We start from the raw sequence: 18,878 nt of genomic DNA, 5'->3' as shown, positions 1-18,878 counted from the left end.
AGGCGTCCGCCACCTCGCCCGGCTAGTTTTTTGTATTTTTTAGTAGAGACAGGATTTCACCGTGTTAGCCAGGATGGTCTCGATCTCCTGACCTCGTGATTCGCCTGTCTCGGCCTCCCAAAGTGCTGGGATTACAGGCTTGAGCCACCGCGCCCGGCCCCCCTTTTTTTTTTTTAAGATGGAGTCTCACTCTGTCTCCCAGACTGGAATGCAGTGGTGTGATCTCAGCTCACTGCAACCTCCGCCTCCTGGATTCAAGTGATTCTCATGCCTCAGCCTCCCAAGTAACAGGGATCACAGGCATGTCCCACCATGCCGGGCTAATTTTTGTATTTTTGGTAGAGACAGGATTTCATCATGTTGACCAGACTGGTCTTGAACTCCTGGCCTCAAGTGATCCACCCGCCTTGTCCTCCCAAAGTGTTGGGATTACGGGCATGAGCCACTGTGCCTGGCCGCTATGCATTTTCCATGGGCCATCCCTTTTAAGGCTCAATAACTTTATGAAATATCGTTATTCCCATGAGGAAACTAAGGCACAGAGAGGTTAAATAACTTGGCTGAGGTCCTTAAATGGCAAAGGCAGAATTTGAACCCTGGCAGTCTCTCTCCAGGGCTTGGGCCCTCAGTCACTACTCATGTAAGGGGACTGGGACTCAGTCCTGCTGACCTGTGGGCCAGTGCTCCTTCCACTGTACCAGGCCACCTGCCTAGCTAGGGTGGTGCTGGCCTCAGGCTCTCTGGAGGCCGCTGGGGTCTGCTGTACTCAGTGCTGGGAAGCGTAATGCTCAGTGCACACCTTGCAGAAGGGGCTTTGGGGCAGAAGAGGATTTCTTTTTTTTTTTTTTTCAGTGAGTTTCCTGAGCTTCAAAGAACAGGGCTTCTTGAAGGAGGCCTCAAAGGCTGAGAAGAGCTTCTGTGGGACTCCAGGAAGCTGTGAAGGTTCTTGATCAGGGCAGCAATGATACAATAGTGTAAAAAATTTCCTCCCTGCCCCTCACTCAATGGCCTGCCCACCTAGGAAACCCTGCAACAGGCGGCCAGACTGGCCCAGTCTGCAAAATCTTTCAGTGACAACCCCCTCACACAGACACACACACACACACACGCATGCAGTGTCCCTTCTAACCTGGCTATCCCAGCCTCTTCTCTGAAGCTTCACTGCTAGAACTTGATGTTGGATCTGGCTTCCTCCTCAGAAGACAATTTATGGCAACATGTCGAAGACTCTGTTTTAATGAAGTTGCAAAAGTAGGTTAATGGGCTGTGGGTATTTTTCATTCCCCTCCTCCTGCCCCATCTCCACCCCTGGGTGGATGAATGATGCCTCTCCCAGCAAGATGCAAAGTCAGGCTGAGGATCTCGGGCCTGGACTCAAGCTGGCATCCCTTCCTTGGCCCCCTGCTCAGCTCCTCAGCACCACTCCTCTCTGCCACTGGGAAGGTGCTCAGAATGTCTAGCCCCAATCCCCCCTGCTGTAGCTGTGGTCCAGAAGGTGCTCCAGGTTCTGCCCAGAGGGGAGGAGCATGGCATATTTGAGTGGTGGGTCTGGGGCAAGGACTGAGGCAGGGGTGGGACTCTGAGGAATAAGTAAAATGCTGGAGAATGGATTTCTTTTAGACTGGAGAGGCAGGGAGGTAGAAGCTCAGCTAGCATGAGAACTCAGCTACCCAGAGAACTCTGAAGCTGGTGCTAGTCTTCTGGAGGAGGACTGAGTTTCTGGGAGCCTCTCCAGTTGCTGTCCCTGCCTGTGTAATTCATCTCTGTGTTTCCTGGTACCATGCCGATGTAGAGCTGCTCTTGCGACTGTTTGCTAAGTAAATGATGGATACAAGAGTGAATGACTCTTCTTTCCCTACGCCAAGTCTCTGGGGCTAAACTACCCTCATCCTTGCTCACCTCTACACCTTCCCTCAGCTGTTACTACTTGGAACCCTCTCCCTTCTCAGACTGTGCCCAATCCTGGCTCTACACTTCTGTCTCTTGGAGAGTTTTTCATGATTAAACTGCAAGAAGAGTTCTCTATTCACTCGGGTCCAAGATTAGGGTCTGTCATCCCTGTAAGTTCAGGGTCCCTAGGGTCTATGTCATTTTCCTCCAGATTCTGCCCTGCCTCAGCAACACCCAGGGCAGGGCTCCAAGACCGAGGTGGGTGGCTCCAAGACTGAGCTTGGACCTCCAACACTTGGAGCAGTGGCTCCAAGACTGAGGCTCAGTTATTGCTGGGGACATACACCCAGGAGGACCATACTGCTGCCCAGGACCAAGCCTGGTCCTTCCTCCCTGCAGAAAGCTGGGAGCATGCACAGCATCTGGCCTGCCGTCCCTCCCGGGGAGCAAGTAGCCTTCTTCATTCCCAGCCCCTCACTGCCAACAAAGGAGGCTGTTGGCCAGGCTTCGGGACTTGAATACCAAGATGGGGTAGAGCAGAGCCTTGCTGCCCTACAACTTCAAATTACCCCCTCCTCTAGGAAGCTGGTTCACCTCTGTCCTTCCCCCTCCAAACTCCCTAGCTTTCTTTTACAGCCTTAGCTCCCTCCCTTCCTCTGGGCCAGGTAGTAGCACAGGCCTGTGACCTTTTGGAGTCACCCTGTAAAAACCCCTGAGCAAACCTAGTGTGAAGCCCAGAAAACCCCACCGTAATCTCCAGAGCAACTCCACAGTTGTACTCCAAACTCTACAACAGCATCCACAATCTACAGTAACACCCCAAATCCCTATAGTAACATCCAGAACTACCCAGCCCAGGCAGTGCCATAGAGCCACCCCAAACATGGCACAGGAAGCTCAACACGGGCCCTTCAGGAACAGCTAAGCCTAAGCTGATCTTCTAGCTGACCCGAACAGGGGGGTCTTCCTGTCCAAAGCCCCCATTGGACCTTGCTCCCCACTAAGCTTTGCTGTGGTAGAGGGACGGGTGGGTGCCCAGGGCATGGGCGTGAAGGTTTCCCCTCACCTGAGGTGCTGAGGGAAGAGGTCTTGGAGGACAAGCCAGATTGCCCCTGGAGGGCCAGGGGAACCCAGAGGCCATGGTAGTTTAATACCTGAAATGGGAATCCATGGGGCTTCTGTGGAAATTTCTGTGGATGAAGAGGAGACAGGACTCCCGGGTTCCCATGGTCACACGCACATGCTTTACAGATCTGTTTTGGGTCTGAGTCTCAGGGGCATGGGAGGTGGTGTGGAGACAATGGGTATGGTGGGGGTTAGTAATTGTCAGTTCAGAGGGAGGAGACACAGGCCCATTCCCCTAGTCCATGAGAGAGAAGAGAGTCACACTGGGACCTGATTTAGGAATTGCTGGAGGGGCTTGTTGAGTGCAGGGAGAAACCAAGAAAAGGGGAGCCAAGGGTTTCAAATCAAGAGGGCTTCAGGGAGGAGAAGAATGGGCAGGAGGTTGGAAAAGAAGGGGCCGGGTGTCGTGGCTCATGCCTGTAATCCCAGCACTTTGGGAGGCTGAGGTGGGTGGATACCCTGAGGTCGGGAGCTCGAGACCAGCCTGACCAACATGGAGAAACCCTAAAATACTTGGAAGGGAGGCTCCTACCCTCTCTGCCCCTGCCCCTGGCAACCCTACCCCCAATTTCAGCAGGGCTTGGTCCCCAGAGCCTGGGGATGGGTTGGGAAGGTGGGTTACATCTACTAAAAATACAAAATTGGCGGGGCGTGGTGGTGCACACCTGTAATCCCCGCTACTTGGGAGACTGAGGCAGGAGAATCACTTGAACCCTGGAGGCAGAGGTTGCAGTTAGCCGAGATCGTGCCATTGCACTCCAGCCTGGGCAACAAGAGTGCCACTCCATCTCAACAATAATAATACTATTAATAATAATTTTAAAAAAAGAAGAGAGGAACAGAGCTGGGAAGGTCCCTGGCGGGGAGGGGTCTCTGTAGCTTTCGAAGGGTTGAGAGCTGGTTCCAGGCCAGGCTGAGTTCAACCTGTGGAGTCACCAGACATTGACATCTCTGGGTGTAAAACTCTGAGAAGGGAAGAGGATGAATGTGGAGTCAGGAGGCCTAGGGACCGCAGGCTCCACCCTTGCCCCTTGACCTTGGGTAATTCCCGCACACTTCTAGTGTCATCTTTCTCCAGTCTGTAGAGAGGGAATAACAACATCCAGCATTCTTGATTTTTTAGAAAGCTTCGCTAGCAGATGAGAAGGCTGTTTGGCCCACAATTTAGTAGATGTAAACGGTGCCAGCCCCTCTGTGGTGCATGAGATGTCAAGTTCTAAGTTCCCAGCTCTGCTACCAGATAGTCCTTTTTTCAGGCCTCAGTTTCCCCGTCTGTAAAACAAGGGGAGTTGCACTTGTTCATTTCTTGGGGCCCCTCCCCCATCTGGTATCTGTTTAATAATTTTCAAGGTTCTTACAAAGGAGATAATAAATGCCAACAAGCTTTGTTCAAGTGTAAAGTGTGCTTTCGATGTGAGGGACTGAAGGGCTCCCCACAGTCTATCTTAGGCTTGGACCTCTGGAAGGAAAATGCAGGGAGCCCTGCTCAAGTTTATCCCACCTGCTTCCCAGAACTGTGCCCACACCAGCCACATTCTGCTCCCCCTTCCCAGTCAACTCCCAGGCTCTGGGGACCAAGCCCTGCTCAAATTGGGGGTGGGGCTCCCAGGGGCAGGGGCAGAGAGGGTGGGAGCCTCCCTTCCAAGTGGCTCCGAGCTGGAGCACAGCAATTACACGGGAGGATTTATGTCCCTTTGCCTTTAATCGGAAACTCCATGTCAAGAAGAAAAATCTGCACTGTCCTCCGGCCCGGCTTCCTGCTTTATCATTATTATTGGAGGAAGGTTGATTTGGAAACTTAAAGAAAAGTCAGGTTGGGAGTGGGAGCCACTGGGGAAGGGGAAGTGTGGGGCACAAGGATGGCCTTCCTACTCTTTGATTTGTCACAAGAAGGGGACAAAGGGCAGGGCAGGGGCTGGGGTCCTGGAGGGCAGGTGAGAAGAGACCAGAGGAATGCTAGGGGGAGGTTGGGGGCTGCAGAGTCATGAAAGGAAGGGGCACCCAGGAGCTGGGGGATGCTCGGAGGGAAGGAAAGGGTGGGCAGGCAGAGGGGACAGCTGGGGGTTGAAGGTACCTGGGGAGAGAAGAGAACCAGCAGCCAAGGTGGAGGGACGGAGCAGCCAGGTGCTAGAGGGACTATGGGTGGGCAAAGGGGTGTGGAACAGCCAGAGGGGCAGCCAGGCTCTCAGGGGATACTGTTGGGGAGGGAGAATGGGGGGTAAGCAGAGGGGATGCAGAATGGGGGAAGAAGAGGGTAGGGCCTCGTGGAGTGAAGAGGCATCAGGGGCTGGCAGAGGGAGAGGGAGGGTAACCAGATGGGAGAGTCAGGGACTGGGGCTGGTCGGGGGTTGGACCAGGAACTCTGGGACTATCTTGATCTATATGGCCTGCTCCCACAAAGGCCTCTCCTCATCTGGCCCACCTGTGTCTCCTGGTGTCCTGATTGCAGGGCTCTCGCCTCCCAGAAAGCCCAGGTTTTTGCCTTCCACCTTGGGAGCCGTTTCCTCCGGTGATCAGGTGTAGTGACTGGGAACAAGCTGAGGGGAACCACTTGACTGTCTTAGAGAGACAGGTCTGCACTCCCGGGAGGGGAGACCAGGGACAGAAGGCCTCCTTCAGCCATCTTCCTGCCCTGTTTGGAAGTCCCCCCAGTGTCTTACCTGTTATCCCTCCTGTGGCTAGGATTTCATTCTGCTGCTTTGGAGTCAGGCCTGGGTTTGAATTCTATCTCTGGCACTGGCTACCTGAGAACACCTCTCTGAACCTCAGGGTTTTTGTCTGCAACATGATGACAGTAATACCTATGTGGCAGGTGTTGTCAGGATTAGAGATAATTAAGTAAAGTATCCAGCACATAGTACGCCTTCAAGATGCACTGTACCCAACTGGCGGTAGCACCTGATCTATGCAACCTCTCTGCTTTACAAAGCATTGATGAATTATTTGTATGTTTTCTCATTTGATTGTCATGACAACTTAATGAGGGAGCCTGGGTAGGTGTCATTATCCTCATGTTAGTGATGGAAACCATGGTACAGAGTGGCTGAGTGACTTGCCCAGGGCCACACAGCGCATGCCTGGAGCAGCCGGGTGACACAGGCCCATAATACCACATGAGAGGCTTGAAGATCTTCCTCTGGGTCTTCTTCCTCCACCCTTGCCAAGGCCCCACACCCAGCCCTTGGTCCCTGGAATCTAGAGTTGAGTTTGGGGTGCTCAGCGGAGTGGCTCCGCTTCCAGTCCTCCTGCAGCCCGGGCCATGCCCACCTTCATGCGCCTCCTCCCCAGCTTGACTAAGAGATTTTATAGCCATTTATGAGCAATTTCTGTCCATATATCATGGGAGATATATAGCCAGGCAAATATTAGGGACCCAAACGGAGGTTTTAAGAGTGAATTTTATTGCTGCTGAAAGAAGGTGTGATAGGCAGCATGCGGAGACCCACCTTCCCTCTTGCTCGGCGGCCGGGTGGTGGCAGCAGGGACTGGGCTTCAGCTGAGAAAAGCCATCTGTGAAGCTTGTGTGTTATGCCAGCACCCGGCGTGCGTTGGCGGAGGGTGGTGATGAAGGGTGGGGCTCTGTTCCTCAGAGAGCCATGCAAGGGGGTGTGGAGGGGTGAAAGGAGGCCAGAAGTCACAGGCTGGTGTGGACAGAACACCCTCTCCAAACCTGGGTGGGAAGACACTGAGTTCCAGTGGATTCAAAACCCAGAAGCATGGATTGAAGACAGACAGACTTGGGAACCAGCTTCTCCCCAGGGGCCCCTGGGAGAGACTTTGACATTGCCTTTTGCTGGAAGTCTTTAAAAACTGGATCTGAACAAGGAGACCCCTGCCCAGAGCTGGTAAGCTGGACAACATGACCCCTACACTCTTGAGCCGTGGCCCCTGTTCTGCGGGAGAAAGCCCTGCAGAGGAGGTCATCCGTGGCCTCCTTTCAGGCTCTGTCCCAGGCCCCCGGCCCACGTGTCCTCTGCCCTCTGTGGGCTCCTGGGTATGGGTGAGTGGCAGAGGGGTAAGGAGAGCCTTCTTGGCTTGCGGCGTATGGAGAGAAGATGTCCCAGGGAATCCTCGCTCCTGATTTAAGCAGCTCCGACAGCTTTATGGCGCCTCCTCGAGTGAGCCCCCAACGTTGGCTGTTTAACTTTTTAGCGTCGTTTAACGCTTAGACTCTGGCGGACAGGCAGGCCCCAAGGCCCCAGAGGCAGCGGCACTAAATCAGGACACTCTGAGGCCCCGATAAATAATTTTTACAGGGCACGCAGCCCATAGATCACTAGTGGGGGTAGGGGGAGAGTGGCTGTGATATTTCAACCAATTGTCATATGTGACTGCCCTGTGCTCCGACTCCAGGTCGCCCACATGGCAGCCGGCTTCATAACTGGGGCTTCATAACTGGGGCTTCATTCTGGGGCTCTTCACTTTGGGGCATGGGAGAGGAGTGGGAGACGGGACCTTTGATAACCCCAGCCAGCAGATGACCCATTGCCTCCCCGGGAATGATGTTAAGGTCTGCTCAACTCGCTGTTGTCCATGGAGCATGGGTGCTCAATCCAAGTCTCCTCTGGCACTGGGAGAAGGGACAGCTGAAGGCACAAGGGCAGGGTGGCAAAGAGGAACATAAATAACTTTCTGTAGCCAAAAAGTCACTTTTCTGACCACCTTCCCTGTTACGTTGACTACCTCCAAACTTGAGGTCTGCGTGAGAGAACAGCACAGAGGGAGGGAGGCATTAGACCTGACCCCTGGAGAGGAGGGCAGAGCTAAGGCTGAAGTTCAGAGAAACTGGCAGCATCCCTGTACCATTTATACCTCTAGAGAAAGAGACGGAGAGATGTGGTAGGGGAGAGTGGAAGGAGAGAGACAGAAACACAGAGAAGGCTAGAGAGTGACAGGGACAGAAAAATGAAGATGAAAGACACATGAAGATGCAGAGAGAACAAGAGACAGAGGCAAGAGGAGACAGACCAAAACTGACTCAGAAAGGACACTCCAACAGATGGTTTGGTGTGGAGAAGGAGGCCTTTTCCTAAAGCTTGGTACCAAGCAAGAGGAACAGTGGTATCAATAGACCAAGGCAGGGGCTGCATCTGTGCCAGGCTGACCTGCCCCGTGCCCTCTGAGGTACCCTTTCCCTGGCTCCAGGACCGTGTTTCTCTGCACCAGCTCCACGCTGCTTCCTCACTCTCTCCCCTCCCCTCAGTGCCCTTGCCCCGTCCCCTCATCTGTAAGATCCTGGGATTTGCGGGGACACTTAATCCATATGGAGCTGATTCATTCCCATCTAAATCATCTCCATGAGCTTCCCTAAGAGCCCTCTGATGTGCCAGCCACCATTCCTCTCCCCGGGGCGATGGCGGGCTGGGGGCTGCCAGTAAACAAACCTCAGCCGCCATCCATCTATCCTGGCCTCGCCCATCAGTCCAGCCAAGACCATTCATCTCTCCAGCACTACTCCCTGCACTCCTCCATCCCTCCATCCATCTGTCCCTCCTCCTCATGCCCCTCTACTGGAACCTTTACCTCTGTGTCTTGTCCTGGGTAGCATCTTGACGGGTCATCTCAACCATCCCCCTGCCTTCAGACAGGAGCCTTACTTTACCCCTGGCCCAGCAAGACGGGGGCCCTCCCGGTTCATCACCTTCCAAGAATGAGGCCTTTGAGTCTGATGATTTTACTCTACAGCACTGACAACCTAGGGAAGTTCCTTCTTCTGTCTAGCTTGTGTGTTTGACATTCACATATGACCACACGTCTGAATGGGAGTGGGTATAAGATTATAGGATTATGGTCAAGCATGAGAGTCTCCAGTATTTGTAATATGTACCTCTCTGGCTTAACATGGTATGTGGAGCACAAGACCAGTGAAATGAGCCTCTCCCCTAGTCTCCCCCAGCAGAGTCTGGCCCAGTGCCGAGCACACAGTGGGCACTCAGTGTTGATTGCTTCCTGGCCATCTTATTTGCCAGTGCCAATGAGCCCAGTGGTCTCACATACATCCTGGGGGGGTTTTGGTGGTATAACTCTGTGGATCTGATACAGGGCAGATTATGGCACCTCTAGCCTGGCAGGGTTTGCAGTAAACACTAAGGAGATGTCTCTTACATCTATTCTCCCACCCAGATTTCTTAATGCAGGCCTGGGGTAGAGCTTGCCTCAACAACTCGCTCTTGGTAATTGTGGGGCTGAAGAGAGGGAGGTCGAACAGGAGGGGCAGCAGGTGCTGGTGGGGCCTTCCTTGGTCCCGAAGCAGAACCCCCACATTTGGGAGAAACCCTTATATGTTTACCTGCATTAATCGGGAGAGGGCACGGAGGGTGCCGCTGTCCCCTGCCCCAGCCTTATCATGGCCCTTCCCTTCTCAGCTTCTTCACCTTAGCCTGGGAGGGGTGACTCTGAGAAAGGGGCTTCTGCAAGCCCCTCAGGAGAGAAGACGGGAGCAGATCTTTGGGTCCCACCTCAGCGTCTCAATGCGTAGCACCACTGGGAGTTGGGGAACACGTCTGTCTGTCTCTGGAATAGAGAATTTGGGTCAGGCTCTAGTAACCCTGCAGAGGGGTAAAGTGGGTATGGGGGTGGAGGTGGAGTTACAGGGAAAGATGAGGGCAGTACCTGTGTCAGGTGTGTCCTCAGGATCCACAGTCATGGAGAGTGGGAGGGAGAGAAAACACGAACTTTCACGTGCCCTGAGAGAGCTGGTGCCTCACCACTGCCAGTGGCTCCCCCAAGACCTGGGATGCCTTGTTGAGCGTCTGCCCTGCTCCCAGACCAGACTAGACCAGGCAGGGAATCCCGTTGCAGGATTCTCCCCGTCCCCAAACTGATTCCCACTCCCTTTCCCCTCGTTGCGGGTCCCCTGCATGGAGTCACTGTGAGTGCACAGGATAGGTGAGGCTCTCTACAGTTGTTACTGAGTTGTGAGGATCCTTGACCTTGTCCCTCTTACTTCCCTACAGGGAGAGGAGGCTCTAATTGTAGTCAGAAAGATAAGAAGGGTGTCGTGTAGTGGAGAGGGGCTGGAGGGGCCATGGGGAAACTAACCACTTGTCCCAGTCGTGTGAAGGTAAGTGTGGGAGGGGAGGGGCCTGCAGGTGGCAAGGCCCAACTTAAGAATGATGGAGTGCTTCTTAGTTCTCTGAGCTATAGACATGTGGGGTATGTAAGACCATGCAGAAGGATAAATTATTGCCTAAGAAGGAGAGGACATGGGGGAATAAGAAAACATTCAAGCCAGGGAGACCCAGTGCTACTACCCCCACCACCATCGTGACCTGACCCATCTGTGCTGGACTGGATTAAAGTCCACAGGGAGGGGGAGGCCTGAGAACTGGCCCTGAGGTCTTCAGAGGAAAAGCTGATCCCACAATGTGCATTTGCTTGATGTTACACAGAGCAAGGGGGAGCTGGGAACAGCTGCTCAGATTCTTTAGGTGGGATAGCCACGGGGAGCTCCCCATCCTCCTCCTTCCTTCCTTGCGCCCACCTCTCTACAACCCCTCCTTCTACCTAGTCCACTGAGGAACAGTGCCCTCTTCTCCCATTGGCCCGCCTCTCATGGTTGTCCCCAGCCTCTTAGGCTGGGCCCTCCTCACCCACTCAGTGGCTCCTAACCTCTCTTGTCTCCTCTGAAACTCTTCCTGCAAGAAGCATCCCAGGCTGCTTCTCCCCTCCCCCTAAAAAAAGCTCACTTACCCAGACTTGCGGCTGATGAAAATCCTTTAGGATCCACTCGTGGGCTGCTGCCTTGGGTCCTGCAAGGTTTGGAGATTCCTTTGTTTGTCTGTCCTCTATTGCTCAACGTCCACATGTCCAGTTTAGGCTGGGATTCCCACAATACAGGTGAGGAGCCAAGTCTTTTTTTTTTTTCTTTTTTTTTGACGGAGTCTCGCTCTGTTGCCCAGGCTGGAGGGCAGTGGCGCTATCTCTGCTCCCCGTAAGCTCTGCCTCCCAGGTTCACGCCATTCTCCTGCCTCAGCCTCCCAAGAAGCTGGGACTACAGGCGTCTGCCACCACACCCAGTTAATTTTTTGTATTTTTATTAGAGACAGAGTTTCATCGTGTTAGCCAGGATGGTCTCGATCTCTTGCCCTCGTGATCCACCCGCCTTGGCCCTGCAAAGTGCTGGGATTACAGGTGTGAGCCACCACGCCTGGCCGAGCCTGGGGTTTTTAAAATCTGTTTGACAGCCCTTCTTCTGACAACATGAGGCAGAAGTGTCTTGAGGAATGCCAGGGGGTCTTAGAGGACCCATGAGCAGGACTGGTCCACTTTTCCCCAGGGAAGCCACCTCATGCTACACAGCAAGTAGTGACTGAGGCTGGACAATGGGAAGAACTGGAATCTCTTAAAACTGAAGGAAAGATTTCCAGGGTTTCAGTGAAGACCTTGAGGAGGAATGACTTTAATCCTTTCAAGTTCTGAGGGAGCAGAGAGGCCTGGGAGTCTGGAAAAGTTTCTGTCCACTCTTGCAGAACTGACTCAAAAGAGGGATGGCCACTTTTTTTTTCAAGAGCCCTGACTCATCCGCTTTCAGTCCAGTTCCACTCACAATTTCTTAGATAATTGTTTCTTTCTTAGACAGAAATTTGGTTCCAGAATTCCCTCTCCTATTCTTCCCTTGACCTGGGTACCTTTTTTGGAAACCAACTTCAGCTCGTGGTGCCAGAAGAACAGAGATGTGGAGACATTTTTGGACAGTCACATAGCAAACCATCAAGGAGCTGGGAATGCCCCCTTATGGATCCTCTTCTCTTCTCTGGATGTGAAGGGAAATGATGTGATCCTAGGGGGAAGGGTGGGGTTAGTGAGAGCTGGAAGAGCACCCCCGCCCAGCAGGCCCAGATCCAAATGTGCACATGATGGAAATGTGTTCACAGCCAAGGGCCCCTCCCTCCCAAAGAGAAAATCCCACAATTGGGGAACATCTGGATCAAACCATAGCCATGAAAGCGCAACATCAAACGAGGGTTTCTGAGCGACCCTCCCCACAGGCCCCCGTCCAAGAGAAATTGCAGACCTTCCTACTTGAAGCTTTTAAGTGTCACAGAACCCCTCAAATTTGGAATTACCCCCTATTTGCTGGAGACAGATGTCCCCGAGTGTGGTTGGGCCTGATTGCCCCCAGCGGGAGAGAGTGTGTATGACCTGATCTTACCCCCAGCTGATCCAGGCAGGAAAGCTGTGATGATGGGCTCCAGCCTTTCAGGCTGGGGGCTGGGGAGAGAGGGGACAGGTGGGCCTTCTGAAACGTGCCTACATCAAAGGTTTGAGTACCCTCCCTTCCCAGCTTTGGCGCCTCTGGCGGGGAGGAAAGCAGTGATTTCACCACATAACTGCACGTAGGGCAGATCTCAGTCTGAGAACTTCTGGGGAATGTGGAGAGGGGAGGGACGGTGCTTCCCAGAGGGGACGAAAGGGCAAGGGGGGTTCTCGCTTCCAAAATAGGCTACCCAGGCCAAGGAAAATGGGGCCATATGCAACATCCCTCCTGCTCTGGCCTCTGTGGAGGGAAAGCTGAGGGGAGGGTGCATTCTTCCAAGGGGGGAGAAGGAGAAGCTGTAGCAGGAGGAGGGTAGGAGTCGGATCACAGATGGAGAACGGTGGGGAACAGGGGCATCTTACACACACAGGGGCGTGAAATAGGAAGGCTGTAGGGTATGTGAATTCCAGGAGACAGTAGGCGCTCCCCTCCCTGTTCCCCAGGCTCTGTCCTGTCTCAGGAATCAGAGAGTGTCTGGTCATGATGCTGGCAGGGTGGGATCGACTGTGGGGCACATGGGTTAGGGAGGCACCCCATATCTGGCTGGAATCCCAGTTCAGATTTGGATCATTTGAGGATGAGTGAGAGTTGGTTGGGGTGTTGACACCCCTTAAACCTTAGTTGAAGAAGCTAAGGATTTATTTTTGGGGTGGAAGGTCACCTTCAGTTGGGAAGAGTGTGGGGAGAAAAAAGGGGCACCATTTGCATATAATTTTGCTTCTAGTTTCCATCCTCCTCCCCTTCAGGGAGACTTTCATGACCCTTTCCTTTCCCTTCCCGGGGAGGTTTAGGTGTGTGCATGGTGCTCCCCTGGTGCCCTGGGCATACCTATAGTCTTAGTTCTTTTCACCTTGCTTTGTAAAGATCCCTGGTTTCTTTCCCCATCTGGACTGTCAGTGCCTTGATGGCATGGACCTCCTTGCTCTTCTCTGTGTTCCTAGTGGCCAGCACAGTGCCTGGCAGAGAGCAGGTGCTCGGTGATGCTACCCTGCTGCTGCTGGAGCCCATTCCTCCCATGACCAGTGTTCTGGGGGAAACAAAGGACAACCCACAGGATGGTTCTTTAGCAGCCTGGAGGCCTCTGATGGGCTCTCAATCTTTCTAAACCTGCAAAGATAGCTCCTATCTGACCGCCTCTGGGAGTCTCCTGGGAGGACCCTCAGTGACAGCACTTTCTTCTACCCCTGAAACTTATTGTCCATAAGGCTCACCTTCATGGTCAGATATTTATTTATTAGAGACAAGGTCTTGCTCTGTCACTCAGGCTGGAGTGCAGTGGTACAATCACAGCTCACTGCAGCCTCTAGTGGGCTCAAGTGATCCTCCTGCCTCAGCCTCCCATAGCTAGGACTACAGGCACTCACCATCACACCCAGCTAATTTTTTTTTCTTTTTGTTGAGACTGACTCTTGCTCTTCGCTCAGGCTGGGGTGCAGTGGCATGGTCTCGGCTCACTGCAAACTCTGCCTCCCGGGTTCAAGCGATTCTCCTGCCTCAGTCTCCCGAGTAGCTAGGACTAGGATTACAGGTGCCCACCACCATGCCCGGCTAATTTTTGTATTTTTAGTAGAGATGGAGTTTCACCATGTTGGTCAGGCTGGCCTCAAATTCCTGACCTCAAGTGATCCACCCACCTCGCCCTCCCAAAATGCTGGGATTACAAGCATGAGCTACCGCACCCACTAATTTTTAAAATTATTTTGTATAAACGGGGTCTCACTGTGTTGCCAAGGTTAGTCTCAAACTTCTGGCCTCAAGAGATCCTCCTACTTTGGCCTCCCAGCGTACTGGGATTGCAGGTATGAGCCACCAGGCAAGGCCCCTATTCTTATTTTTAAATCTGGGATGGACGTGTCTCTTTTTTGTCATATGAGACCAAATACTCTTTGGGGCCAGACTACCCCTACTGTTTCTATGGCCCACAATGCCTAGCATGAAGGAAGACTTCAGTCAAGATAGGTTGGCTGTGGACCAGCTGACCCGCTCTGTGAGTGCTGGTGCCCTCAGTCTTCCATGTGGTAGCTTTGTCTGGGGCTCTGAGGGCTGAGTTCCATGAGCTGTTGAGTCAGAGATGTTCTGACATAAGGGGGTGAATAGGATACATTAGAAGCTCCTGTCCTGGTGACACAGGGCCTGAAGGACTCTGTCAGCTGAGAGAATCTGTGCTCAAGGGGAATGTTGTGGAGATTACAGCGGTCAGAGGATTTCATTCAGAGTCTGTGGGAGAGGAAAATAGGAAAGGAGCTGAGAGAAGGGGAAGGAAAGGTTAGGCAGAGGATGAAGGAGGATGTCCATATGGGATGAACTTGACAGAGGGTGAGCAGGCAAAACATCTTTGCTTGCTAGGGAAGACCCAAGTGTGAGCCTAGCAGGCCTTGTGTCTAGGAGGGATCTGGGCGATTGTAAACAATATACTGTGCTCTGAAGATTGTACCCACCCCTCCAGTCCCCACTCCCATCCCTTCCCAAGATGGGGTCTTTGGTCTCACTGTGATTTCTAGGCCTAGCCTGAACTGTGCTGGGGTGACACCACCCAACACCAAGCTCAGATCAAACCAGCTTTGCTTCATACCCTTGGGGGCCTCCTTGAGGCTGGAGGGGACTTTGAAGTTGATGGAGAGAAGATTGGTGAGCTGTGTGCTAAGCAGGGATCTCTCAGCCGTCAATGAGGTGGAGAGGATCTCCACTCCCTTTTTTGAGGGGCTGAGATATTGACACTTAAGTTGTCAAAACCTAGGTTTTTCATCCTTGAATGCTGCGTGAGGCTGACTTGATCACCAGGCATCTCTGGGTAGTAGGGTGTGGCAGCATTGCTGAGCTCCAGGGAGCGCCATTCACTGCATTCCCGGAGCACAACTCTAGGTGATGCCATTCACATAGAATTCAATGTGTAAGATGCCCCCTTCTCCCCAGGGGAGTTGTGCAACTATGGGTCACCTTGATGCCCTTTTTGGGTCAGAGTTCTGTTTAGAAGCCCAAGCTGGTCAACATGAGAACTAGCAATATTCAAGTAAGACTTTTCCCAGAGACAGAGAGAGATGGATAGAACGATTTCCGAAGTTAAGTCCTCATGAAAGTGGCACAGGAATGGGAGCTGTCTCCCAGAACAACAGGACCGTGGAGCAGTGCGTGGTCTTGGGCTAGATTAGAAATGACAAAAGTCCATCATCAGGGAAGGAAAACAGTCTCAAAATCCCTGAATTGGAAAGGATAACTCATATGGAAGCACCTAGTGGGGCCTGGCATTTAATAGGTAGGCAGTTAATACGAGGTGAGGCAGTAACTCATGCCTGTAATCCCAATACTTTGGGAGGCTGAGGTGGGAGGATTGCTCGAGGCCAGGAGTTTGAGACCAGCCTGGACAACATAGGGAGACCTCATCTCTACAAAAAATAAAAAATAAATTAGCCAGGCATGGTGGTGTGTGCCCGTATTCCCAGCTACTTGGGAGGCTGAGGTGGAGGATTACTTGAAACCTGGAGGTCAAGTCTGAAGTGAGCCATGATCACGCCACTGCACTCCAGCCTGGGTGGCAGAGCAAGACCCTGCCTCAAAGAAAACTCCCCCAAACAAACAAACAAACAAACAACGATAACAAAAATGAGGTGAATCAGAACCAGAGTCTACATTCCAGTCTCTAGGTTTGCGGATCTTAGAGGCAGAATGGCCTAGCCACGATGGCTACACTTGTGCATGGGAACTCACTGAAATCAGAAATGGGAACCTGACCTAGATAGAGGTCAGGAATTTGTTTTCTTCTTTTTTCTCCTTCTTAGGGAAAGCTTAGTCCATTGTTTAGGATGAAAAATAACAACCAGATGAACGAAAGAAGGATCATCAGGAGTGATGAGTAATGCGCTCCAGATGTGGCTATGGAGAACTGGTTCTGACGGGCACCGCTGCCTGCGAGTAGTCACCTTGTGGGGAGACCCCCTTATTTCAACAAGGTTGCGGTGACATAATTTTTTGCAGCCTTCTTTTGGAATTGTCTTCAGGGTGTGTGACTCAGTTTTTTGATCGTCCTTGTTGGTGGTAAATCTTTATGCTTTGCTTTTTTGGAATCAGTCAGCCCCTGCCACCCCCCGCCCCCCGCTAAAAAATATCAGTTAATAATGGTTGCCTTGAATTCTTTGTAAACTGGCTCTGAAGTCAGTTTTGAAAGGAGACTGCACATATGTTTTAATCAATAGAGGCACATAAGGAATGAGTGTATGTTCTCTGCAGGTGACTGTTTTGAAGGGCAACCCTTGTTTGTTCTGCCATGTTTGTTTAAAGAAGCTAATCACAGATGTAGAGTCTGTATTGTATTCTGTATAATAAAATAATGTAATATGATGTTGAAGGCAGTATGCTAACTACCTCTTCCTGCTGCTGTTATGAATTAATACCTCTGATGATGTATAATGCATTTGCTTTTGCCAAGAAAGGGAGGGAATAGAGGCATGGAGGCTGTGTCTACACAGGCAGACCCAAGTGAAGAAATGGTTCGGTGATTCAGGGAGAAGGTTTGGGCATCCCTCTGCCCGTGAGAGTTGCCTAACCATGCACTCCTTTCTGGACTAGCTCTGTGTTCATTCTTCCAGAGGATTTGGTCAACTGGGCAGGGTGCTCAGCCCTCTTTTAGAGGGGAGATTAATTTCTTAGCTTGGTTCTCTGTCATTCACCTGCAAAAATCAGCACGAAGATCTAAGAGAGGGAATCATAAATCAGTTCATAAATTATACTTTTCACAAAAGTGGAAAAGGTGAGGTCAAAATGAACCTACACAGCAAACTTGTTCACACAGTTATTAGTTAACCTAAATGAAGAACTCTTTGGTTGAGGAAGTTTCCAGAACTTTCCTTTCCTGAGGAAAGACCAGGAAGGAATGGGTAAGCATCAGATCAGGGAGACCGAGGGTCCCCCCTTTCTCTCCTTTTGGGGAAACACAAAAGGGTTTTCCCACTATGGGCTTGTGTGGGATTTTGGGTGTGATGGCCGGGTTGAGGCACAGAGAGGGTGGAATGACCTCCAGGAGGCCTAGCCAGTAGAACACTCAGTGCTCCTTTGCTGATAGACCAAGCTGCAAATCAGGAATTTATTAGGAGCTGAGACTCATTTTCCCACCCTTTATAGCCCTGACGACTCAGAGCCAAACTCTGGCAAGGGGCTTCCTCATGGTTTTAATTAGACAATTAATTTTTTATTGCATCGTTTGATTTCCAGAGCCAGTTCCACTCTCCCTCTTGTCCCCCACCTGCCTCCCAGCTGTGAACAGGAAAGGAGAGACAGGGGGATTCAGGGAGGGCGCAGAGAAAAAAAACCCTGTCTGCCTTTGAGCTGATTTAGGAGTGGCGGGGAGGGGCGGGAATCCTCTGCCACCCCAGCTTGTCTAGCACCAGAGACACTGTCCAGAGCCCAGACCTGGGCTTTCAGAGCCTGCACAAAGGCATTCTGAGCTGCTCCTCCCAAGCTTCTCCCTGCTGCTGGGCTAATTAGTAACACAGGGTGGGGGTAGGGGCAGGGAGCAGTGCCCCGAAATACATTAGCGGCATTTCTGTGGTTAATCCTGGCCATGCTTAGAGGCTGTTTACCCTCTACCCAGGGATTAGGAACCTGTTTGAGTTAGAAGGGCAGGGAGAGGCCAGTGCTTGGCTCTGTGCTCCACCTGCTTTCAGGCGCTGGGGTGGGGGCGGTGAGCCAGCGAGGGGTGGGGAAGTAGTGAGAGAAACCTGTCTCCAATCTGTCTCCCCTTATTGATCTGCCTTCCAGCAGCTTGGCCTCCTTTTGAATCTTGATCCTTCCCCCCACCACCCGCCCCAAGTTTCACCCCTCACCACTGCCCTTGTCAAATATCACCCTGGCTTGGAAAGGTGGGGAGGAAGGGAAGAGGGAGGGGATGCAGTGTTTAAGCAGCAGGCACGAGCCTGGCTGTGGAAGGGCCCCCTATATGTCACGTGTGTTCTCTTGGAGGAGTAGGGAGCCCCCCTCAAAATTTCTGACTATGCTCATATTCCACCCTGAAAGAAGAGGAGACGGCTAGACTCTAGGAAGAACTTACTTTCGGTAGCAGAAACAGGTAGCTCCTTCTTTAAAGTTTTATGATATGCCAAGTCCAATATTTCACTGAGAGCAACATTGCGCAGAGGCCTTAAAATGGAATCGAGAGGGCTGTTTCCTCAGTGTCCTGTTGGTGGGGACATTGTCAGTCGTCGTTTAAGCACAGGGGCTTTTTCTGGAAGTGTATCATGCACACATACACACACCCACATACACCTCAGGGGCACTGGCACGCCTGTGCAGGCATGCACACCACCAGGCACGACCCGTCAGCATGCCAGGACTCCAGGTTATCTGCAGAAAGGTGTGCACGTGCTCGCACACACACACCCCGACAAAGCCAGACTCAATCCCAGAGCCAAGCTGACAAGTATCTGCAGATACAGAAGTAGCTCTGAGGAGCCTCCAGGGTGCTTGCAGGTAAAGCAAGCCATCCAAAAGAATAGGCCGGGATGCCATTCAAGCAGAGGGGCTCTGGCGACCTCCTTGCTCCTCACATTCCCCTCTGGGGTCAAAGCAATATCAGCATTGGTGAATATGTGCCTTCCACCTGCCATTGTGAGTC

The 18,878-nt window shown here is 52.2% G+C and overlaps 1 protein-coding gene across 2 annotated transcripts in view; it reads left to right on the top strand.

The window, feature by feature from the left end:
• Window positions 1-17,166, top strand: part of SMUG1 (single-strand-selective monofunctional uracil-DNA glycosylase 1) — a 52,298-nt gene extending 35,132 nt beyond the window's left edge. Inside the window, exon 8 of one of the 2 annotated variants that reach the window (XM_023210905.2) lies at window positions 16,051-17,166. In XM_023210905.2, coding sequence (XP_023066673.1) covers window positions 16,051-16,128 — 78 coding nt within the window. In that variant the 3' untranslated portion in view covers window positions 16,129-17,166. Of the gene's footprint in view, window positions 1-852; window positions 3,510-16,050 lie in introns of those variants that run through there. The other variant, XM_023210909.1, reaches the window with a different exon arrangement.
• Window positions 17,167-18,878: the final 1,712 nt, after the last annotated feature.

Source organism: Piliocolobus tephrosceles, chromosome 10, assembly GCF_002776525.5.
Source record: "Piliocolobus tephrosceles isolate RC106 chromosome 10, ASM277652v3, whole genome shotgun sequence".
NCBI classification, from domain to species: Eukaryota; Metazoa; Chordata; class Mammalia; order Primates; family Cercopithecidae; genus Piliocolobus; species Piliocolobus tephrosceles.
The sequence above is the reverse complement of the archived record's forward strand: the minus strand, read 5'-3'. Positions and strand labels throughout refer to the sequence as shown.